Below are 25,068 nucleotides of genomic sequence, written 5' to 3' on the forward strand. Positions count from 1 at the left end.
GGAGCAAGAAGGTTTACCTTCGAATCTTTCTGGCTTGAGCATGCGGATTGTCGACGAGTTGTAGGGGATGTCTAGTTTGCTCTATCTCTCAGTGAATCTTCCATATCCCATAAGATTCGGGCGACAACAACGACTCACAAAGTGGAGCAGATCTACCTTTTCTGCGAACCATACCCAAATTGCTCTTCTTCAGCAGCAACTTCAGCAATATACAAATCAACCTACGAGAAATTATGATGCACATAAGGTTCGAGATCTAAAAGATCAGATTCAGAAATGCTGGTCTCAGGAAGAACAATATTGGGAATGCGTTCCCGTATTAAATGGATGCAATGGGGAGACAAAAACACTCACTTTTTTTATGCAACCACAGTTCAACGACGGAAAAGGAATCGCATCAGCATATTGAAGAATGAGAATGACAAGTGGATTCGAGATATTGACCAGTTGAAGCATCTCACTCATTCGTTTTTCAACAGGCTTTACACCTCCTGTGGTCATCGAGATTTCCAACCTATCCTATCACAATGTCCTCAGATTGTCACAACAGAAATGAACACATCATCGACAGCAGACATTACCCGAGAAGAAGTCAAACTCGCTACCTTTCAATTAGGTGCTACATTTGCCCCAGGACTTGATGGTTTAAATGGCTTATTCTACCACAACTACTGGGATATTATACAAGAAGATGTTTTTACAACAGTTCACAACTTTTTCTCCTCAAGCCGACTGCCAGCAGAAATTAATCACACGGTCATCTTTCTAATTCCAAAAATACCCAATCCGGAAAAGTTAGACCAATTCCGCCCTATCAGCTTGTGCAATTTCATTTATAAGATCATTTCCAAAGTGTTAGTTAATAGACTGAAGCCTTGGCTGCCACATCTGATTTCTAAAGAACAGAGTGCTTTTATTTCGGGTAGACAAATTCAAGACAATGTCCTCCTTGTTCAAGAGGTAATTCATCAGCTGAAGATCCGTCAACGAAAGAAACACTTTCAAGCTATTTTAAATTGGATATGCATAAAGCTTTTGATAGGGTAGAATGGGACTTTTTACAAGCTTATCTTTGCAGATTGGGATTTCATCAACGGTGGGTCACGTGGCTAATGCAATGTGTAACTACTTCTTCTCTTAGTGTCAAGTTCAATGGTGAATTACTATCATATTTCCAACCATCTAGGGGACTCCGACAAGGAGATCCCCTCTCTCCATACTTGTTTATTCTCTTGGCCAATCTTCTCTCCACCCTCATCTCACAAGCAATTGATATGGGTAATCTACGAGGTATTACTTTTAATAGAAGATGTCCCACTTTATCCCACTTGTTCTTTGTTGATGATGCCATCTTTTTTCTCAATGGAACTATCAACGAATGTCAGAATTTATCAAGCATTTTAAATCAGTATTGCCTAGCTACAGGTCAAGCAATCAATAAGAACAAGTCCGGTTTATATCTTTCCAAATTCTGCCCTCACCCCTTAAGACTAACTTAGCACATGAATTACGCGTCCCTCTACTGGCTAAAACTAGTAAGTACCTTGGCATTCCATCTGATTGGGGATCCTCTAAGGATGATATGTTTGCCTGGATATTAAATAGAGTCAATTCTAAGCTGGAGGGATGTAAAGAACAACTGATTTCCAAAGGGGGGAAAGAAATCCTGCTGAAATCTGTGGTTCAGGCTTTACCTCAGTATGCTATGATGACATTTAAAGTTCCAATTTCTATTTGTAAATCTATTGAGAAGAAAATAGCTCGATTTTGGTGGCAAAACAGCAGTAACAGATCTTCCATTCACTGGAAAAGTTGGGATCTTCTAACAGTTAGTAAGGAAAAATGAGGAATGGGCTTCAGAGATCTCATATCTTTTAATAAAGCCCTACTAGGAAAGCAAGCCTTGCGGATTTTTCACAACCATACCTCTTTATTAGCCAATGTATTTAAAGCATTATACTTCCAATCTACATCTTTCGGGAAAGCTAAACAGGGATATCGACCTTCTTGGGGGTGGAAGAGTATTCTTCTGGGCCGAGATTCTATTATTAAGGGACTTCAATGGTCAGTTGGAAATGAATCTTCTATTAATGCTAGAGAAGATAAATGGTTGAACATTGGCATCCTAGGTGGACCAGTGAATAGAGAGGAGCCTAAACTGGTTGCTGACTATATCCTTCCTGAACAGAATACATGGAATGTAGCCCTTCTACATCAGACTTTTCTACCTCAAATTGTGGAAGAGATTCTGGCTGCGTTTGGTTCAGCATTTGCAATAGGCTTTGAGTCCAATGCAAATGCTGAAAGCCCAAAGCTATTTGGGAAAAATGCAATGGTGTTTAGTAAAAAAATTTTGCAAATGGACTTTGAGTTGAATGTGCGTTTGGTAAGAAGAACTTTCGCAAGGGGCTTTTGATGGGTATAATGTGTGTGTGTGTGTGTATATATATATATATTTTCTTTTTTTCTTTTTTTCTTTTTTTCTTTTTTCTTTTTTTCTTTTTTTTCTTTTTTTTTTTTAAAATTGGCTAAACCCTTCGCCGGTCCGGCTGGGTGCGGCCGCCGGCGAGCAGATCTGGCGCCGCGGCCGCGTCGGCCGAGGTCGCCCGAGGTCGGGCGACCTCCCGGCGAGGGTCGTGCGACCTACTCGACGGCCGCCGGAGGTCGCCCGACCTCGGGCGACCTCAGCCGACGGCCGCCGGCGCTAGATCCGGTCGCCAGGGCCGTCGCCCTTCGCCGATCCGGCGAAGGGCTACTCCTTTTCCATTTAAAAAAATAAATAAATAGAGGGACAATAATGGAAATATGAAAATTAATAAGGATAGTTTAGGAAAAAAAAAATTCTTTCAAAGCGTGGGTAGAATGCTAAAAGCTCAATTTGGTCCCTACGGCCTTGGGCCAAAGATTTCCAAGGGGAGGCTTTCATTTGAAAGCTCCTTCAAGGAGGTTGCCAAACACCCCATTTTTGGGTGAAAGAGCTTTGGGGCGTGGATGGGCTTTCTAAATGCCCATCCAAACGCACCCTCTAACCATTTAGCTATGGACAACCAACACTGAAGACAAATTATGCTGGATAGCCACACACGATGGAAACTATTCTGTTAAAAGCGGTTATCATTTCATTACTCAATTAGCTTCTCCCAAGGTACATCCACAACCCTCCACTTCTTATACCACACCAACAAAAATCTGGAAGCAGATATGGAAGACAAAAACGACCCCCAAAATTCGCACTTTCCTATGGTCTCTATGCCATAATGCATTACCTACCAGAGACAATCTGTTTCATCGCCACATTATCCCTGAACCTTTTTGCAAACTATGCTCAGAAAGTACTCCTGAAACCACTAAACACCTATTTCTACTTTGTCCATCAACTAGAACTATTTGGAGCAACCCGAAAGTAAACATTACTTTTCCCAGTTCATCAACATTCCGCATCGATCAATGGCTTGCATATATTATAGAGCATAATGGAAATATACCTGACTTTGAGATTACTGCAGCTCTTTTATGGCATATATGGAAGGCTCGGAAACCAGCTCCTCTTTTGCAATCAACAAACTCATCCAGGCCTTCTTGTTGACATAGCTCTGCATATGGCCAAGCTTTGCCTCATCTCACAGCAGAATCGCACCATCAATCGGTCCTCACAGCCAAAACCGTACCAATTCATGGCAACCTCCAAGACAAGGAACTATTAAGGTCAATATGGATGCTACTTTTCTTAGCCCTAATCATACAGGTGCGATTGCTAGTATCTTTCGAGATCACACAGGCAAGATGATAGATGGATTTACACGCACTATTCTAGCATCAACCGCTCTCGAAGCAGAAACTCAAGCTCTTCTACACACACTAAAGCATCTTATAAATCAACGGCAAATTGATTCTTACCTGCAGCTTCAAACCGACAATCAAATCCTTACCGACACCTTCAATCGGAACCGTTTGCCTCCATGGAGCTGTCGAGCCCTATTCGCCGAATGCAAATCCCTAATGCTCTGTTTTCCTCATCTCTCTCTGCAGCATTGTCGACGGGAATGCAATGCCCTAGCTGACTGGGCCGCAAAGGCCCACGGGAGTGGCCTCCTTCCTTCTAACTGGGTTCTCCATCCTCCGCTAGCTATGTTGGACTTAATCTATAATGAAGCCCTGATTTCGGGTTGTACCTCCTTTTCTACTTAATATATTTGCATTTTCGACCAAAAAAAAAAATCTCCTCAAAATTAATTGCATTTATGTTTTTTTTTTTTCAAATAATTTCTGAACTTTTGTTTCTTGATGTTTGATTGAGTGCTCAATTTATTTTTTTGGCAATGGGTCCATGATTTTTCCTCTTTCTGATGACTATACTATGTCAAGTTCCACATTAATATATGACACGAATAGCAAGAAAAAGTTTAAAAAAATTTCGAATGGAATAGAATGAGGAAAATTTGGAAACAAAACACCAAATACGAAAGGATGTAAAGTCTTTTTCTTCATAATGATACCTTGTCCACATGTAATGTAAACCCAAATTAAAGGACATCTTTCCGCCGTCGCGAATGCATCCAAACAAACACATAAATTGCTTCCTCTTCTTTTCTTTTTTGGGTTCTGGTGAACCCCATAGCCATACCCACCAAAAGAGAAGGCAACAAGATGCAACCGGTCATCGTGTCTTCTGTTGTCCAAATCAATTCGACTTAAAATTTCTTGTGGGCCTCCCCCATCCAAAGCAAAAGATTCCATTCATTTGCTTCTCAACTTGTATACAATTCGCGCATCCGACATCGCGGACGTTGATGACTCAGGGCCGGACCGACCCGTGATGTTGACAATCGAACTGCGCCATCGCAGAGCCGTGACGGCTGATGGATACCTAACGACGAGCACGTGCACGACCGGTCGTTTCGTGTCTGGTCCGAGGGAACGACCCTTTGTGGGCTTCATAAGGGAGCCCAATTGAGTACGCGTAAGATCTCCTGGGCATGGGCCCAACTCCAGAGGCCCATACGACGGCTCCTAAAGAGGGATGTTATTTAGCTCTTGACTATTCGGATCGTTCCCGTGCACGGTTGGAAGGCGACGGACAAGCGGGGTTGAAAAAGTATTTGTGTCCAAGTAGAATCAAACGTGGCCAATTTTATAGGTAGGTTGATCTTTAGGTTATATTCTCCCCTATCTCTTGTAAGAGAAACTTTCCTCGGACTAGTCCAATTATTCAAGTATAAATAACTTATAATTATTTTAGAGTCATGTTAATGAGTGTCTTGGGACACTAATTAACTATAATAATAAATAGATATTCGATTCTCAAAGTATTTACTATGTGTATCACGAGGATGGTCTGTACATAGAAAATTTATTTGGTTACCTAGATAGAAACATTTTTTTTTTGCAAATAAAAAACAACTTCTTATTGAATTTGTACATGGGTCAACATCCATTTTGTAACTCGATAATTAGATGTTTGATTGGAGGAAGTCCCTCCAACCAAGTATATGGAAAACACAGTCCTTTTCAATGCTTATTTGGTATTTACGATGGATAAACTACAATTGTTTTGTGTTTTGTTATGTAACACACATTTGGAGGGGACCGGGCGTGATGGGTTGCTAAAAGTTGTTGTAAACTATTTCAACTTAGGAAGTGTTGCGACCACAAGACAATGCCTTATAAAATTGAATGGCACCCTTTTTTCATTGTTGAAATTCATTCAGGGAAACTGTATTGAATATTTCCTCAACCATAATCACATTTGATGACTTTGTAATCAGGATTTCAATTAGCGAATAACATTTGCTACTTTACCAAAGTAGAGGTGATCAATGTGCAATCCCGTACTAAGGCGTCGAATTTAGCCTAACCTGTTACCCAAACTCGCTTACCAGCAAGAATATTATGTACTGGTTTTTTAAAATAGGTGATACTAAACCAAGCCAGCAAGGATTGGGCCAGGCCTTTCCAAAGGCCCTCCTCAGGCCCGCCCAAATTATGTCTTCGGGCGCATATGGTGAGAGTAGGCTTAGGCCCATGTGAGCAGGACCACTCGATGTACGATCAAGTCTTGCTAGACGTAACGGGCGGACCATTAACTTACCTAAGTTTAAAGACACCAAAATCACGTTAAGGGGCCCAGTTTTATGATCCACCGAGGGGCAGATTCTCGAGTCGTAACTCCTACAAAGAAAAATGTTGTGATGCACAACAAATTTAAGGGTTTACGATAAACGGGTGAAATTACACTTTTCTTATTCGACATCATTGAGGGGCTGAAGATCCATTCTTTAATGATCTTTAGAAACACATCAAGCCAAGAAGTCCCTCTCTCTTTTTAAAATGGCCGAACAATAAGAAGAGATTTCGATTACTAGAAGGAATAAATAAAGTAACCTAACGGCTACCGTCTGTTATATCAACGAAGTATTGCTCAAGTCGATGCTAGAAAGATAACTTTACATTGCTTGGTGACGAAAGACGCACTTTGTGCTAACTAATCTTAATTTACTGGGTCTTTAAAACTTAAATGGGCCATCCCAAATCTCGCGTCCATTGGATCTAAAAATCTCGCGTCTTTACAAACATGAAAATTCTATAATATAATCGAATTATTCAACCTCAAGATCAGTCCGAAACATAGTAAAGGCAAACGACTCCCTAAAGAGTGCATTTGATAACATTTTTATCTTAAGAAACAATTTATTTTAAGAAATAGTTTTTCTCTATTTCTATTCCCTAGAATAATTTATGAGTAAAAGAATGCGTTTAACAACATACAAAATTTATATTTTCTGAATAGAAAAAGAACAATAATGTGTTTAATATGATTCATAAATTTTTTTATAACATAGAATTTCTTTTGATATTTTAAGATTTTTTTTTTTTTTTTTCTTCTTCTTCCTTACCACCACATGGCAATGGGCAATGGCGACGGGGAGCCAAGCGGCGACGGGGAGGCAGCAAGCAACACGAAAGAAGAAGAAAAGAAAAAAAATGACCTATTTCTAAATATTATTTCTAGGAACAAGAATCTACTTTTTCTTTGTTTTTTGTTTTTGTTCCAGGATCTATTCGTCGGTCACTTTTTATTCTAAGAAATAAAAAAAATTATTTGACCTTCTTGAACGAATTTCTATTCTTTTTATATTTTGGAAAGCAAAAGAATAGAAAAAAAAAAAAAAAAAAAAAAAACAGAAGTATTATTATGTGCACCCTAAATGGCTTAGTTTGCCTAAATTCATTTTATTTCATTTACCAAGAAATCCATCAAGTTTTATGAGATATGGGTAGCCTTAATTATAGAATTCTAGGCCCGATCTCAAGCCCAACTCAACATTAAAACCTAAAAATGGTCATAAGACCAAGCCCGAACTCACTTATGCCCGTCCATTTTACTCGGCGATTTTTCATTTTAAAATGATTGGTACATTATTGCCAATTTAGTTCTAAATAGAAAATTAAGTATTGAAAATTTTAACTCTTTGGTTTTGCTGTTGGAAACCTTAAGTGCTTGAAAATAAGGATAAAAATCTTTTTGATAGTAACTACAAAGCAAGTGCGAAGGATCTTATTTTCTTTCCTGGAAACAGAGCATCTAAGTTTGAATAGCATTGATAGATTCTAGTCACGAAATTGGTAGAATTATGACTTCCACTACATATCTTTCTCCTCCAAACTTCCTCTTTCATCACACTTGAGTTAAAATCAATACGGGTTGCTTAATATTAATATCAAAGTTTAATTTTCAGTACTTCATTCAATCCTCAAACCTAGGTTCGGGAGTGATTCGCTAAAAGATTGTATATTCTAACGGAGTAGCACTGATATATTTACTTGAAAACTCCAGATCTATTTATTTTTAGAAAAATTTAATGATGAAGAACACTATTTTCATTTTTTCACCTTTTTTACTTAGGAAATTTGTTTCCCTAACCTTAAACATGTGTATTTTTTGGTCCATCCTAAACGATTTTCAGTTTAATGATCATTTTTTTCAACGTACCAAGGACGTGAAAATTATTTCCACCTTATAACTTACAACTTGTAGATCTCGAGAAAGAAATTGAAAAAAAAAAAAAAAAAAGGAAAAAAATTAAAAACCAGGGAGAAGAAAAGTGAAAAGACAAAAAGACAGAGCACCCCTGTCAACCGAACGGCGGATTCGTCAACCAGAAAGAACCTGTTCGACAGCAACGAAGAACTGCGAAGCCCGATCGAAACAGGAGGGGCGCAATTAATGAGGGAAGCAAAGGCGAGGCAACGGGAGCGCATGTCAGAGCCCTAAGTCGTGCGCCCGCCGCAGCGGAAACGCGACGCTGGACGGCCCAACACCGACCAGCTCTGTTCCGTGGGATCCGAACAAGCCTGCCGCTTTTTACATAAAGTTTGGCGCAAAATAAGCAGACATCGTGGGAAGGGGTCTCGAGCTATCTGGTCGGGGGATCGGGCTGCGGGCGGCGAGCGGGCGGGCGCGCGCGCTGTCCGAAGCCCGAGCAGGACCTCCGCCGACTATCGCCGCGCGGGCGTACGCACGCCGCCGCCCTCCTGCCAAAAAAGAAGGCACCACCCCCTCTGTGGAAACTGGAGAGAGAGAGGGACAGAGAGAAGGGGGGCGACGGGGGCTCTGTTATTTATGTCCTTGTCACTGCTTTAGGAGGACATTACTCAATCCTCCTCCCCCCCCATTCAATTTCTCTTCCCGAATAAATCACCTGCTGCTGCTGCTGCTGCTGCTGCAAAGCTGCAAAGCTGTGATTCTAGGCTGGAATTTGTAGCCAACTAGGGGGGGCGCGTGCGCCTGAAAATCGCGGCTCCCTTTGGGCCCATTTCGATCGGGTCGAGCCCGTTCGGTCGAGCGGGATGGACTGACACAGATGTTTCTTCACGTATGCCGTGCGGAATTTAGGGTTGTGTTACTCCGAGCCATCTCGATCTCGATCTCCATCTCGCATGCCCGCCGCTCGAAACTCTACTCGCAATTAATTCATGAATGGAGTCGAGCTCGAGCCCTTATTAATGATGCCCGTGTCCATTTTTCGAGTGACTAGTGCTTTTTTTTTTTTAAATAAAAATAATGGAGCATGATTAGATTCACAAACCAGTCGAGCTGAGAATTGTCAGGCTTGAGTTACTCGACTCGAGAACATCTTCGAGTAGCTCGGGCTTGTGCCCCAACTTAAAATGGAATGAGCCGATATCAAGTAATAATTCAATTGAACCCGAGCTACTTTCAAGTAACTTGACTCAATTTAATCGCTAGCTAGGATTGAAGGGACCATGATTATTGACGCAAGAAGAAAACACAACTTGAATTTATTGACAGAGAAATTTAAATACGATACGGTAGGACATGACCGGCTTGAAATTGGCACTTTCGAAACCCACCACCTGAAAACAAATAAAAAGAAACAACTTAATTATCCAAAGAAGAAGATGATAAATTTCAGATGATTTATGATGTATTCACATCATATCGATCTCCTGAAAGGACTCCCTCTTTCAGTAAAAAAAGAAAAAGGAAAAACCAAAGCAAAAGGTTTTTAATGTCGAGTGGCTCGAGGAACGACTTTCGTCTCCAGCTAATAGAAATAATCAACTGTCGATCAGTAGACAAACAAAAGTGAGGTCAGCTCACAAAACCGGTGAGGTCATACTTAAGTAAACGATGGATAATCATAAGACATGATTAACTTGGTCTGTTGTTATCCTCAAGAGACGTGCTTCGAATGGTGCCCCTACCGGAACATTGCTAGAGACAGACCAAACACGGTATAGCCCACAAAATTTAATTTGTCCCATGGAGTGAACGGACTAATTACGTGAAAAAAGAAGAAGAAGCACGTTTTGCTTCCGCCATCAATGCATTTCGTCAAATGGTGTTATGGGTCTGCACTTACATCTTTTTAGGGCTTCGCCCGGCAGCAAAAAGCATAAGACAATTTCGACGTCATTGAATGTCTGCATCTAGCTCGGTGAATTATGGTCGGTGCATCTATCCCTTAATTGTTCCCATCAGATTTGGTGTGACTATACATATTTCATTTGAAAACCATATTGACCGAATTTATGATTAAAAAAGAAAATTCATGCAACGAATCGTGATTGAACTCCTGGTGCAATGATCTCTTTTGCTTTATTTATCCATAACTTGGGAGGATTTAAATCTTGAGTTCTAAGCATGGATTGAACTTGGACGGTCGTCCGCTTCGGTAATGCCTTAAAAAGCGAAAGAAAGAAAAAGGCTTTTGATATCTGGATAATAAAAGACGAAGATCCAGGTAAAATCCAGGCAAAAGGGAGAATGAGAAAAGCACGCTATTTAGGCTTTTCAGGTGGAGGTCAATCCTCAGACCGTCGAGCATGATGTTGTTCGGTCGTCGTCGAGAATCCCAATCTAATCACATGCGCGTAATGGTCACGTCAGGAAAGTCACTTTTTTTTACCAAAGGAAAGTCACTTGAAAGGGCAAAAATGAAGAGGAATTAATTAATAAGATATTTGGTAAAAAATACTTTATCTTTTTATCTTATCTTTTAGGAACGTAAGTTTTTATTTTGCCAAATTTTAGGGAAAATGTTGATTTCTCAATAGTTAACTAACTAAGTTAGAATTAATGTATCACGATTCATTAATAATTACCCATTTTTGGTCAGAAAATGTATTATAAGTTGGCCATCGCCATTTTTGTAATCAATAATTGCTGGTCTAAAATAAAAAGAACAAGGATGGAAAGAAGGCAAAGAGAAAAACCATCCGACATCGAGGACGGAGACAGCCGTCTACTTTTCCTCAGACCTTGGCCCTGAAAAAGCCTGTGCCTCATGTCCCTTCGATTCTCAGATTTCGTTCAACTTTTTCCATCTTCCTTTTTTGGGTCTCGTGAGATTTTAGAACGAGCTCCGTGTAAGTACACCGTTTGGGCTTGAGGTTTATACACTGATTCTGTTGGCTTATTGAATCAAATCCAAAAACCATAAGAATTGAGGTTCATGTCGCGGTCTGAAACTTTTTTCATAATCAACCGATGCATGCCTAATTTAGCTCGGGAATCCTATCCTAGGATGAGATATACATATCACCTCAATTTGGCTCGTCATTGCCATTGATAGGAGAGCGACAACAACTCCCTGACTAATTTACATTTAGAAACCTAATGATGATGATTATTTCATCCTAAGACTCCTAAGGCATATACCTAAATGCCCTCGTGAAGTAGTTTAATCAATTCTTCTGAATTTCTCGATCTTCATATTGAAGTCACAAAAAGTCTACTTTTGCATTCCATGTTGGTACGAGAGAAATTGGACTTTGAAAATAGCATCGACTCCATTCCCATTAAAGGGAATTTCAATCCATAAAAATTGCATAAACAATCAAGAGCTCACAGCCGCCCATGCCATTAAAACTCTTTTCTCCTAGTAAATTAGTAAGCACTTTCTACTTTTGGAATGCATCAGACTTGGGTAATAAATTTGGACTCCACTTCCACCTAACCCACTACTAAATAAGGTATAATAATAAAAATCTCACGAGATACCTAACGAGAAAAATCTCATGACGTATTTCTTACGTGTCACTTTTGCGTGGCGCATAAAGTAAGATTCCATCTTTAGGTAACAAGGCTTAACTTTCATTCAAGCGTTTAATCACTAGACCAATTCAAAAAAAAAACATAGTGGCAAAGACTGACAAATATCCTCGACCGGGCAGCAGCCAAAACCTGCTGCCGCCCCGCGACATCGGACGAAGTTATGGACGACGCTGCGGCTTGACCAGACCGCAAGGAAGGAAGTTATCCGTTGTTTCTTTCCGCTTCAGTCGACAAGCTCCCACCCTTTCGCCGCCCTTCGACCCCCCCTGCCATGTCACCCTCTCTCTCTCTCTCTCTCTCTCTCTCTCTCTTTCTCTCTCTAAAAAAGCGAGTGGGAACAGGGATTCGATTTCGCTTTAAATGCGTCGCATAAAAAAAACGACGAGAGAAAACACACGGCATAATTCGCCTTCAATACCCTCGACTCCCCCGAGAACAGACAAACAATCCTTGGAAAGCATAACCCCACAAAAGATCGCCCCACGCACGCGCCGCGACAACTACAGACAAAGACCAATCCCATCATCCCCTCTATTCCATCCCCTATTCACCGCTTTGCCACCCTCCCCCAACTATATATAAATACGCCACGCCCCGTCACTCCCTTCATCCTCAACTTCACACTTCACACTTCACACTCCACTCGAGCAAAGCTTCACTCGTTCGATCCTACAGCTTCCTTTCCTCTTCCTCTTCCTTTGATCGATCGATCGATCCCGACCTCGAGTTCAAGCCCGGTCGAGCCTGTTCGTTCGTCAGCACGAGAAAGATGCAATACCAAGCAGAGTCCAGCTGGGGGTACCAAATGACCGGCTCCATGAGGAGGGGCGGCGGCCGCGGCGTGGCCGGGATGGGGGGCGACTCGTCGGATCCGCTGGAGCGGGTGGTGAGGCTGGCGTCGGAGAGCGCGGTGGTGGTGTTCAGCGTGAGCAGCTGCTGCATGTGCCACGCCGTGAAGAGCCTGTTCTGCGGGATGGGGGTGAGCCCGGTGGTGCACGAGCTGGACCAGGACCCGAGTGGGAAGGAGATGGAGCAGGCGCTGGCCCTGCTGCTCGGGAGCTACGGGGTCGCCCCGGCCGTCCCCGTGGTGTTCATCGGCGGGAAGCTGATCGGCGCCATGGACCGGGTCATGGCCTCCCACATCAACGGGACCCTGGTGCCGCTCCTCAAGGAAGCCGGTGCACTCTGGCTCTAAATCCAAGGATGGGGGAAAGGGATGAGTTTATTTTTACGTGTCTTCTCTCCATAATGTATCGTTCATAGTTTCGGTTAATGAAACACAAGCTTTTGTCCATGCACGACTTAAATTACATGTTCGACTTATTACTCTCTGCGCACATTGCGTACAGCGACATTTATTGCCGCACGCCATTCATGCGAAGTCTTATTATAATCCTGCCGAGATCGAAAAACAGTGCGTGGTCAAAGCTGTTCCAGAGGTTCATCGCTCGAGAACCAGATTTTTCTGTGAACAATTCGTATCTTGAAGGCGTAATGGCTCGGATGAACTCGTTTGAATCGAGAGAAGATCGATCGATACGTAATCACTGCTCACGGGAGTCTTGATACGTACATATATGGAGCGCCAATCATCTCCTTCGAGTCCGAGCTCTTTGATTTGACGCGACGTATTCGTCCGACAGGTCGAGATACCTACGAAAAGAAATTCACCCCTCCCCGAGAGACAAGATCGATTCACTGATGACCGAGGTCTCCCCACGTCCACACGTGAAGGGAGCCCTCGTCCGACAGAGCCTCATGCAGCGAATGATGATGCCTGCGGTTTCGCCTGCCGTTTGACTGAATCCTTGGAAAAGCTCGGACAACATCGTGACGAGAATTGATGAAAGTTTTGGTTTGATGAGGCGAGGGGAGATTGGTCCCGCGATGGCGACCCTTTTTCCGGGCGTTATCATAAGAGTGTTCACCCACCTGCGGTGCCGAGCGCGAGGTTGGAAGCGTTCGTACACATGAAGTGAATGATTGATTTTGTGTTGTGAAGGTTTCCATAAAGTGAATCGCATGTGTCTATCTACAACTGTGAAGGTTTCCATAAAGTGAATCGCATGTGTCCATCTACAACTTATCCGTTAGCAAGGATCTATTTTCTTGGAAAAATGAGAAAATTAAAAAAAAAAAAATCTTAAATCTATTATACTTACCAAGTCAATTCCAAATCTTTTGATTTAGTCAATTTAATCCTAAATTTTTAGGATTTGTTAATTTAGTCATTCCAACACATTTTTACCAAAAATTGTTGGAGTGGTAGTCTAGTCAACAGTGGGACAAGTTGTGGAAAGATCCCTTTAGGCTAAAATAGGGATTTTGTCCTTAAAATCACAAACTTCATCTAGACTATAGAGAATGATATCATTAATGTAAATTTAGGCATTGGCCATGATAAGCTGGAAAATTTTATCCCGAATAATGTCCTTAAAACAAGTTAATACCAGACCTTCAACCATCCAAGCTTGAACCTACTATCTTTATGGTTGACCCCCTTGAGGCAGAAATGCAATCAAATTCATCTGAGTAAAAAGTAGTAAATCTTCATGATCCACTTTTTTTTTTTTTTTGGTCGAAAAGAGATGATGTTCATTCATTCATATAAGGGAAGCTTCAGTACACAATAAGTCCAGAAGACAAGAAGGAGGATAATAGACCCAATTAGCTGAGAGGGCTTTTCGTCGGTGGGCCTTACAAACCCAGTCTGCGATGGTGTTGCATTCTCTTCGGCAGTGTTTTATTTTTAACCGTGTGAAAGACTTCACACGTGCCTGGAGTTCGCTGAACAGCGTGTCGAGATCCCACGAGACCGGGGTACTTTCCTCCAAAGACTTCACCAGTTCCAAGCTATCTGACTCCACCTCTATCTCTTTTTCCTCTTTTCCCTTAAAGTACTTTAGGGTTTGCAAAAAAGCTTGTGCTTCCGCCTGAAGAGCTGAAGACACTCGAACTGTGCGCACAAAGCCATCGACGAGAACTCCTCTGCTGTCTCTGCAGACGCAAGCCACGGTCGCTTCCCCTGTTTCTGGAAGAAAGGAGCCATCCACGTTAGCCTTTAGCACACCCTTCGCTGGGGGAGTCCAGGTCTGAGGGTAATTGTGCCCCGGATGGTTGCGGATCTGAGGCGAATCGTGCGTTGCAGCAGTTTCAGTGTGGTAATGGTTGTGTTGCAGGGGTATCTCGTTTGAAACGGCACGATTTGGTGGGAGATCCCCAGTTCGAAGGGAGTTGGGCAGGGGAGGCGTCACTGTCCGAGGTGGGTGGTGGCTCGAAAGGGGATCTGTCGGAGGCGAGTTGTGTCTCAGCTGAAGATCTGTCGGTAGCGAAGCTTGTTGCTTATTACTCAGGGGCGTCTCGTTCGAACTTGCCTGATTTGGTGGAATTTCCCCTGCCTGAGGGGGGTTAAACAGAGGAGGCGTCTCTGTCCGAAGCAAGTTGAGGCTCGGAGGAGGGTCCATCGGAGGCATGTTGTGACTCGGAGGAGGATCTGGCGAAGGCGGGGCTTGTTGCAGAATACGCCGAGGTTGTGACAAGCCGTGCATTGAAGTGGGCAAAGTCTGGGTCGATTGAGGCGATGAACTCTGAGGTGGGTATTGCTGCGCGTGAGTTTGTTTGCTCTGTTTACCCACCCACCTATTAAAGTTATCTTCCATGGTTTGTGCTGAGATGATGATGTGCTGAGGACTCAGTGGTTTTGCTCTAAAACACCAATCATTGCGGGATTTCAGATTTGCCATAGTAAAAGGGCGAGTCGCTCAAAAGAGATGGAGGTATGCTTGAAATTGTTCAGCCATTCCTCTATTCGAGTTATCCCTTGACCTTCTTTTTGTATTTTCACATCAGCAGCAGCCCATATTTGGTGCGTCCATGGACAGAGGAGGAAGAGATGCTCGATTGATTCTGGATTTCTGTTGCAGATCATGCATGTTGCCTCAGGTATGATATGTCTGCGATACAAGTTTTCCTTTGTTGCTAAGGCATTTTGGCAGATTTGCCATAGGAAAAATCGCACTTTAGGTGGAAGTTGGGCATGCCATATTTTGTTCCAAAATGATCTTGGTGTTCGATATGATGACGAGGCCTGGTTTTGCTGCTGTTTTGCTTCTTGTGCCTTGAACTGATTATATGCACTCTTGACTGTGAATTGCCCTGTTTTGGTTGGCTTCCATACCAGTTTGTCCTCCGGAAGTTGGGGGGTTAAGGTGAATTGCTAGAATTTCGTTGCTCACTTCGTGGTCGAACAGATGTCGTATCCTATCTTCCTTCCACGTAGCAGAATCTCTGTTTATAAGTTCTGAAACCTGTGTTGGGTCATCTCTATTGGCAGGGCCTCCTATTAGTCCTCTTGGTAGCCATTGATCGTTTCTTATGCTTATTTTTTCACCATTTCCAACAACCCACTGAGATAGAGAGTTTATAGCATTTCTGCCCAAGATTAGACTTTGCCAACCCCATGATGGCCTGGAACCTTTTTCAGCATGTAGTAGGTCTGTGTGGGGGAAATATAGGCCTTTGAAAAGTTGGCTCCAAAGAGAAGTTGGATTTTGCATTAACCTCCAAGCTTGCCGACCCAATAATGCCTCGTTGAATTTAATGAGATCTCGGAAGCCTAGCCCACCTTCATCCTTTCTTGACTTAAGAGTGTCCCAGTTTTTCCAATGCAAACCAGCTCTGTTCTCGTTATTTTTCCACCAAAAGGATGCTATTTTCCGTTCAATTGCTTGGCAAATAGATAAAGGGATCTTGAAAATGGACATTGCATATTGCGGTAGAGCTTGAACTACCGTTTTAAGAAGAATTTCTTTCCCTGCCTTCGATAAAAAATTCTCTTTCCAGCCCTCAAGTTTCATGTTAACTCTTGCAAGAATCCAGTCAAACATTTGCTTTTTAGATCCACCCCAATCAGAAGGTATTCCGAGGTATTTCCCTGTCTTCTCCAGTTCCGATACCCTCATTTCTCTAGTCAAGTTACTTCTCAATGCTCGTGGACAGTCTTTACTAAAAATCATCCCAGATTTGTTTAAATTTATAGCTTGTCCAGACGCAAAGCAATATTGATGCAGGGTCATTGCTACATTTTGACATTCGACTAACTTGCTCTCCAAGAATAAAATTAAATCATCCGCAAATAGTAGATGAGATAGTGAGGGGCAATATCTATTAAGTTTAATTCCCTTAATGCTGCCATTCTCCATTTCTCTTTTCAGCAACATAGATAGCACATTCGCCACAATTATAAATAGATATGGAGATAGAGGGTCACCTTGTCTTATCCCGCGAGTAGGCTTGAAAGACTCTGAAGGTTCGTCATTTACCTTAACCTTAAATGACACTGTAGAGACACATTCCATGACCCACGAGACCCAGATATCACAGAATCCCATTTTTTGCATGCTGGCTTTGAGGAAGTCCCATTCGACACGATCATATGCTTTCTTCATATCAATCTTCAGCACCGCATGAAGTTTCTTTTTCCGTTTCCGAATACGTAGCTGATGAAGTACTTCCTGCACAATCATTATGTTGTCTTGTATTTGTCTCCCGCTTACAAATGCACTTTGCTCCTTTGCTATTAAGTTAGGCAGCCACTGTTTAAGTCGATTTGCCATGATTTTTGAGATAATTTTATATGCAAAATTACACAGGCTGATAGGGCGAAATTGTTCCAACCTCTCCGGATTACATACTTTCGGTATGAGGGTAATATAGGTTTGATTCAGCTCAAGGTTGAGTTTTCCTGAGTTAAAAAAAGATGTCACCTCTGTAAAAACGTCGCTTGAATATCCGGCCAATGATGTTGATAGAACTTTCCACACAAACCATCCGGCCCGGGAGCTTTGAGAGCCCCTAATTGAAAGACTGCTGTAGTTACCTCTTGTAGCGTTACATCTCCAGTTAGGCTGTGGTTCATCTCCTCGTTGACTATGCATGAAATTTGATCTATGACTGGTTGGAAGTTTCTTGGCCCTATTGAAGTATATAGCTCTTTGAAATACTTGGCTGTCATCTCCTTTAATTGTATGGGGTCTCGACACCATTCATTTTGGTCATTTTGGTCATTTTGCAGCATTACTATTCTGTTTCTGTGCCGCCTTTGCATTGTGGTTGTATGGAAATATTTAGAGTTTTTATCTCCCCATTTAAGCCAATTGATCCTGGATCTCATGCCCCAATATATTTCTTCCTGTCTCCATAACCTCTCTATCTCCATTTTTAGCCAATTCATCCTGTGTGTGTCATAATGTGAGGTAGAATGATTTGTGATGGCCTGCATCTCTCTTTTCAGCACTGATATTTGTCTTTCTGCATTCTTAAACTTTCTTCTACTCCAGCCCATTAGCTCATCAGCCACCTTTTTTGATCTGATTGATAGAGGTACAGTCTCCCCTCCAAAAGATTTCCAGGCTTCCAAGACAATATGTTCATACTCCTCATCATCTACCCAGAAAACTTCAAATTTAAATTCTTTTTTGCGTTTGAGCTGTTGGGGAAACAGGTTTAATAAAATAGGGCTATGATCCGATCCGATAGCTGGTAAGGCTAAGACTTCCGCGGAGGGGAAAGAAACTCTTCAATCCATACTGCACAAAGCTCGATCCAGCCTCTTCCTAATCAACTCATCCCCATCTCTGTTGTTTGCCCATGTATAGGCACAACCCTTACCTTCTAGGTCCATGAGGCCACTTTTATTAATAAAGTCTTGGAAGGCTTTACATCTGTAGTATTCAGCCACTCTTCCTCCTACTTTCTCCCACTGATATAAGATTTCATTAAAGTCCCCAACACACAGCCATGGATCCCGATTTAGCCTGGTCATCTGATAAATTTCCTCCCACAGCTGTATTCTTTGCTGAAAATCAGTTGGTGCATAAACAAAAGTAACCCTCATTCGCTGTTTTGTCTCTTCCAAATGGCAGATTAAGTCAATATAAGACATGGTAGTAGATATAATGGAAATGGTAACTGTTCAGTCCAGAACAGTGCTAAACCCCCTGCCAAGCCTTTAGGGCTTACAGTGAATCGATGCTGAAACTTGAGTCTCTTCTGCATTCTTTTAACCACATCTTCTCTATTTTTTGTTTCCAATAAACACAGAACCGTAGGCTTTTCTTGAGCTACTAAAGCTCGTAACGATTGAATTGTCAGGGGGGGAGCCTAAACCCTGACAATTCCAGCATATAAGTTTCATGTGTAACTTGGTGGCTTATTAGGGCCAGCCACCAGAGCCCATTGTTGCACTTTTTCCCATGTTTGAATAGGTGTCTCCAGCAATTGAGTCGCATCTAATATTTCATTGTTTGAGTGCTGCACTTCATATGGAGAGTATCGCTTCTGTTTTTTATTGACATGCTTTTTCATTTTTTTGCATGCTTTCAGGTTTGGATCTTCCAGAGATTCTGGTTGGGTGTCCTCAAGGGAGACTCCTCTTAATTTCAGTGAGTGGTGCTGCTCCTCCATGTTCTCTTCCAAAACCATGGGATCCTTCAGCTTTGCCTTTCCACGTTCAGCTGCCTGCTGATGCTGGTTTTTGCAAATCTGTTGGTGAGCCCTTATATACCACAATTGCGGCTGCATCCATTGGTGTTTCGGGTATGACTTCTTCTTCCCGCAATTCCTCTATGGACTTTCCATAAAAAATATCCCAATAAGGGCTTACTTCATTAACTTCTGCTTTCAACCATGGGCCAAAGGGTAGCTCTTTCATGTTTCTAGATTTTCCTTCATTAAAAGGGACCTCTGCACAAGTGTGAGAGTAATGTCCTACCTTCCCGCACGAGTAACAATAGTTTGGCAATCGTTCATATCGAAAATCCAACCATAAGTGCTTTCCCCTGTTGCTGAAAATTGACCCTGAGAGCAGAGGGTTTGTAAGGTCTAACGTTACCCTGGCTTTCCCTATCTTGTAGGACGTATATCCCTTAGATTCAATTTTGACCTCCGAGACACTGCCAATTTCCCCAGCCACCTTAGTAATCACTTTCTCCGAGATCCATTCAATCGGCAGACCATGTATGTGCACCCAAAACTCACAGGTTTTAAAGTTGTAACAAGCCGGGGGTATATTAGGCTCCCATAAGTTCAGTATGAGTAAGTGATTTGCAAAAGACCAGGGAGCCTGGTGAAGAACCCTATCCCTGTCTATTTCCGACCCAAATCTGAACTCGAAAATACCTGGGGCTAATGGGAATATCTCTACATTTTCCATTTTCCATACGCGTCGCATTGTGCTCTGAAATGCTTGAATGTTTACCTTTGGATTCTGATACAGTTGGCTGATCAAAGATAATCTGCATTCTTCGATCTTCTCTGGGGTTATTTCATCATCAACTGTAGTGATCTTGTTCTTTGTCCACAGCTTTCCCAGTCGCTTACAGAGGGCAGCAAGGCGAACTTCAGATTCTTCCATATCCTCCATGAAGAGAGCGTATAGCAGTGCTGAGACCAAAGGCTGGCTGAAGACCAAAACAGACCAAAATGGTCAAAGAGAGGGAGAGATCAGCAAAACAGACGCTGGAGACTGCGATGTCGTCCAAAGAACAGCTTATATGCAGCACGGAGCAGGTTCAAAGGAGATGAAGATAGGAAAGGGTTAGGGTTTTGTAGATGAAATAGGTAGGGATTCTAAGGGGGAACGTGATTTTTGGGTATTGGCTAAGTGGATTAGCCATGATTTCACAAAGAAATAGTGAAGACTAGAGGAATAGGGTTTTGGATTTCAGTGGCTACCCAGAGGTAGAGAGCGCTCTCCTGCGAGAGAGAAGACTACCCAGAGGTAGAGAGTCTTCATGATCCACTTGGTGTTAATATTTTTTCTATTTTTTAAAATTTTTCTGAATTTATTATTTTTTTTTTTTTTTTTCATTTGCTTTTTCTCTTCTCTTCTTCTTTTGTTTTCCTTTTTTTTTTTCCAACTCCACACCTCCCATAGTTCTAAGCCCCGTCCATGGCCAGTAAGGGCAGCATCATCGACTCCAGTTGGAAAAAAAGAAGAAAAAAAACAAAAAATAATATAAAAATAGAAATAAAAATAAAAATTATGAAGAAAAAAATTCAAAATTTAAAAATTGCAAAGATTTTTCAGGTCAACACTAGTTATGCCACATAGGATGACCAATGTTGATTAGACCTTAACATCAACAATTTCCAACCAAAATTATTTTAAATGACTAAATTTGCAAATCGTCTAAATGTTTATGAGTAAATTGATACAATTGAAAAATTTATAACTAAATTGACATATTATGAAAAAAGGTTTAGGGTTTAAATAGCTAAATTGAAAGGTCAAGGACAAGTGCAATAGCTTTAAAAAAAATTTTCCTCTTTCATGTTTTTTTGTTCTATAATTTCCCCTTCCATGTTGGGTGCTTGATCATGCTCATCATTTGAAACACGCATAATGCTTATTTCAACACTTAATTGAAACAAGCCTTAATCATTTAAAAAAAAAATAGTTTATGAGAAATTTTTTAGAACATGTGGAGTCAAGCAATGGAAAGAGTAGCAAAATTAACATAATGACCTTCAATTATACTATGATCAAATTTTCATAAGGGGTAAAATGATGGAATTTCATGAACCATTTTGTTAATCTAAGGTTCCATTTGTTTCGTAGAAAGTCAATGATTTAAAATATTTTACTAAAAATAATCATTTATATAGATTGAAATAGTCAATTAATGAAAAAGATTTCATTATCGACAACAATTTATATCTAATTATTTTCATAAACGATGAAAATATTTTCATACAAGCTACAATTAATTTTTTAAAAATTATTGAATTTTCGTGAAATAAACGCATCTTCAAAGAAAAGAATGAAGGTTAAAAGATGAAGGGTCTAAGCGAGCTGGATATTCCAGCCTTCCAAAGTTGTTCAAGAGAACCTCAAATTGATAATTCAAATTAGACCAATGCAGAAATGCTGATTTATCGCCATCTTGACGTTAATATGAGAAAATATGAATCTAATTAAATTGGCGTGGGCTCAAATATTCTATAAATTCATATGGGGCTTAAATTAAAGTAAAGCCCAAAGAGTTTCCAAATAATCATAAGAGCTACCAGTTCCATTCGGTCCATCTTTATGATCTATAGTTTTAAACAAGGGACAAAATTCAACTTTGAAGGGCCCATCAAATAGAAAAAAGGCCCACTTAGAAGAGGCCCAAGGAAGTTGGGTATTCACACGATACACAAGTAGAAAGAGAGGAAAGGAATTCATTCTCTCCATCTCCATTTGCTAAGGGCAATATCGTCCTCTTACCTTGCCTCCAATTTGGTGGGTCACAAGATGCCAACATAATCCCCACACAAACTTGACCAAAATGCAATGGGGACCTACAATTGAGAGACATGATTAGAGAAAACATGGCCATGTGCTGAAAAGGTCGAAATACCTTCATTAAAAGAACCAAACCAATCAGTCACTACCTAGCGTCCAATTTGGACCCATCCTCACTCATGATTAGAATCCTTAAACAATCAAGCCAGTTAAGAATATTGCGGAAAAAAGAAATAGAGAATTGTGTATATTTCAATATATCTTAATGAAAAACATATCGGTCTATTTGTAAGTTTTTTGAAAGACTACCAAAAATGATATGCACAATCAAATGAAATTTCACACAATCTTGAGAGGCACAGAAAATCAACAGAAATATTTTAATGATCTTTAATATAGGAAAATATCATGAAGAGTTATCCGAGTTATTTCTAACAAACACGATTGATTCACAAGAGAACAACAACGAGACATCGCTTGATCAGGAACCGGCACGTGCCAGTAGACATTGAATTAAGGGACCGACCCCTCGATGTATTGTCCCTCACAACGTCGCCATTCAAGATGCAATCGGCTGCTGTTCTAATTCTTCGGCGAGGTCCGTATCACTGGTGCACTTGATTTGGATTGCTGAACAAAAAAGCAGGAACAAACGTTCAGGGGTAAGAAACATTCCGTGACTTCAGTAATCGAGCTCTTCAGAACGAGAAACACGACATCGTCACTTCAATTCCTCACTCACTCGACACCAGATACCCGACCAATCCACCACCTCCACCAGAAAGAAAAGAACTTTGAAATCCCACGCAATCTGTGACATCCCTTCGGTGGGTCTCGCCGCAGAAAGTAAAAGCTTCCAACCACAAATCATCTTCACGTTCTTCGCAAAGCAATAATGTTCTTCTGTATCCGTGACTTTCAGCAAGTATCGATAAGTGTCAAAAGAACAGTAAACATGAACACGACATATAATATATCTTAATAGCTTTTCACACATCAATTCTTACCAAAATTTGTCGGCACGGAAGAAGATCCGTATGTAAAATTGAAGTATTCACAATTATTATGACCACTGACAGTCAATTGTTCTGAAAGAATAGAATGATGAGTCTCGAATCCTGTAATATGAGCAAGCATTGCGTCAGAAGAGTTCACTGCAATGGAACCTCTGTTCCTACAATCATTCCAACTCCTCCCGATTCATCTCTCTCTCTCTCTCTAATCAGCCAAAAGCGGATTCACATGTCTTTGTTTGGAGCGAATAAATAAAAAAGGGGGATTGTCTTTGAGATAATCTCTGGTCACAGTTGGGTCCTCCTCATACCAATAAACTCACGGGCAGATCACTGCTCTGAGCAACGATTTGTTTTCTAGTTCTCTTTGTAGACGCCAAGGGCCAAAAAGATAAGAGCTTTGTAACAACACGCCATTTCTATAGAACCTTCTCTCTCTCTCCCTCTCTCTCTTTCGCTCATCCCAAAGCTTTGCCCCCTCTCAAATGGAGTCAATAATTTGCATTCTCGTTCTTCTTGCATACTTGTTCACTCGCCCACTTCACATCCTAGCCCAGCAGGCGGCGCAAGCCGCGTCGCCCTTGCCGACCTCTCGCATCACCGTCGTCGGCGCCGTGTACTGCGACGTATGCCACATCAGCAGTTTCTCCAAGTACAGCTACTTCTTGCCAGGTGCTCACAAAGTTCATTTCTTACACTAGTAGTCACACCAATTCAATTACTTTTAAGTGACTGTCGGGGCTCTGGAGTTTGAATCGTTGGTGTCTTTTGTCAGGTGTTGATGTGAACATCCAATGCAAGTTCAAGGCGAGCACGCGAGAGACCGCCGAGCAGATCGACTTCTCGGTAAACCGGACCACCAATAGATACGGGACGTACATGTTGGACGTGCCCTCGGTGGACGGGGTCGACTGCGTGGACGGCCAGGCGATCGCGTCCATGTGCCAAGTGAGCTTGATGGGGAGCTCCTCCTCCGCATGCAGCGTGCCCGGGTTGAGGACCACGGCGGACGAGGTGACGGTGAAGTCGAAGCAAGACAACCTGTGCATATACAGCATGAACGCGCTGACCTACCGGCCGGCCGAGCGCAACGTCACGTTATGCGGGAACGAGAAGGAGGGATCATCGCAGGATGATCTCAATTCCTCCAAGTTCTTCTTGCCTTATTTTCCACCGTACGGCTTTCCATGGCCACCGATCCCTCAATTGCCACCGCTTCCTTCTATCCCGATCCCTCCGTTACCGCCTTTTCCATCGATACCGCTCCCACCTCTTCCGCCATTCCCGTTCCCCTCATTCCCGCCCTCGCTGCCGTTCCCGTTCCCACCTCTCCCGCCTCTGCCTCCGTCAGGGATCAACTTAACCGATCCCCGGACATGGATCCCAAGAATCCCATTACCTACTTCTCCTCCTCTTCCGCCACCGTCGTCGCCACCAGCATATAATCCATGGGACCCGAGGACTTGGATACCCCACCTCCCTCCGTATTCTCCACCGAGAGCTCAGGAACAAACACCCTAGCGTAGCATGCACCGACGTATGGCGAAATGTAATCTTTATATGGCTTTGGTTTTGGTTTTTGGGTTTTGGTTTTTTGTGTATACTATGACTTATACACCATAGTTTGCCTCCTGGCAAGAATGCTTGTATGCATGTCATGTGTATCTATTGACGTATTCAGTACCAACACAGACAAAAATGGATGACAGGGAGGACGACAGCAGCCATAAGGTTCACACCTGAGTTGGCCTGTCAGTTTCACAGCTCAAGCCTCAGTTGTCTTCAAGCAGAGAAATGCCTGAAAATGACTTTTAGTGTATTGAAATTCAGACTGCATACTGCTGCCAATTCATATCCAAGATTGCTGCAACGACTGAAGATTTATTGAAAATTATGGTGCAACAAAATGTGAAAAATGCAGCAACTTTTTTTCTCTTTTGATTCGCCTGACTCTGAGAGCAATTCATAGTAATTTAAGGCATTTGGAAGCTTGGCTTCGTACTTGCAGCACAGATTCTACTCCAAAAGCCACCAGACAAGAACAGTTCACGCGGGTTCATTGTTTGGAGTCGAATGACTGGTAGGTCGATCTGCAAATTGGCCTCGTACAGACGATATTCATCAAGGATCAGTCCTTGAGATTAGGAAGGAGTAATTTCAATCATCACGTTTTAGAAAAGTTCGAATTT

At 42.0% G+C, this 25,068-nt stretch overlaps 2 protein-coding genes across 2 annotated transcripts; both read left to right on the forward strand.

Moving 5' to 3' along the window:
* Positions 1-12,204: 12,204 nt before the first annotated feature.
* LOC104415653 (glutaredoxin-C5) lies at positions 12,205-12,872 on the forward strand. Its single transcript, XM_010026979.3, has one exon. The coding sequence runs from the start codon at positions 12,348-12,350 to the stop codon at positions 12,771-12,773; it is 426 nt and encodes a 141-aa protein (XP_010025281.1). The 5' UTR covers positions 12,205-12,347; the 3' UTR covers positions 12,774-12,872.
* A 10,172-nt stretch (positions 12,873-23,044) lies between these two features.
* On the forward strand, positions 23,045-24,719 carry LOC104415654 (RNA-binding protein 12). Its single transcript, XM_010026980.3, has 2 exons — positions 23,045-23,551; positions 23,655-24,719. The coding sequence occupies exons 1-2, from the start codon at positions 23,365-23,367 to the stop codon at positions 24,398-24,400; spliced, it is 933 nt and encodes a 310-aa protein (XP_010025282.1). The 5' UTR covers positions 23,045-23,364; the 3' UTR covers positions 24,401-24,719.
* Positions 24,720-25,068: the final 349 nt, after the last annotated feature.

This window comes from Eucalyptus grandis, chromosome 8, assembly GCF_016545825.1.
Source record: "Eucalyptus grandis isolate ANBG69807.140 chromosome 8, ASM1654582v1, whole genome shotgun sequence".
Taxonomy (NCBI): Eukaryota; Viridiplantae; Streptophyta; class Magnoliopsida; order Myrtales; family Myrtaceae; genus Eucalyptus; species Eucalyptus grandis.

Excerpts from the sequence above, each read along its gene's own strand:
- LOC104415653 (XM_010026979.3), top strand. The coding sequence starts at position 12,348 with ATGCAATACCAAGCAGAGTCCAGCTGGGGGTACCAAATGACCGGCTCC.
- LOC104415654 (XM_010026980.3), top strand. The coding sequence starts at position 23,365 with ATGGAGTCAATAATTTGCATTCTCGTTCTTCTTGCATACTTGTTCACT. Across the intron at positions 23,552-23,654 it reads GTACAGCTACTTCTTGCCAG|GTGTTGATGTGAACATCCAA; the intron begins GTGCTCACAAAG and ends GTCTTTTGTCAG.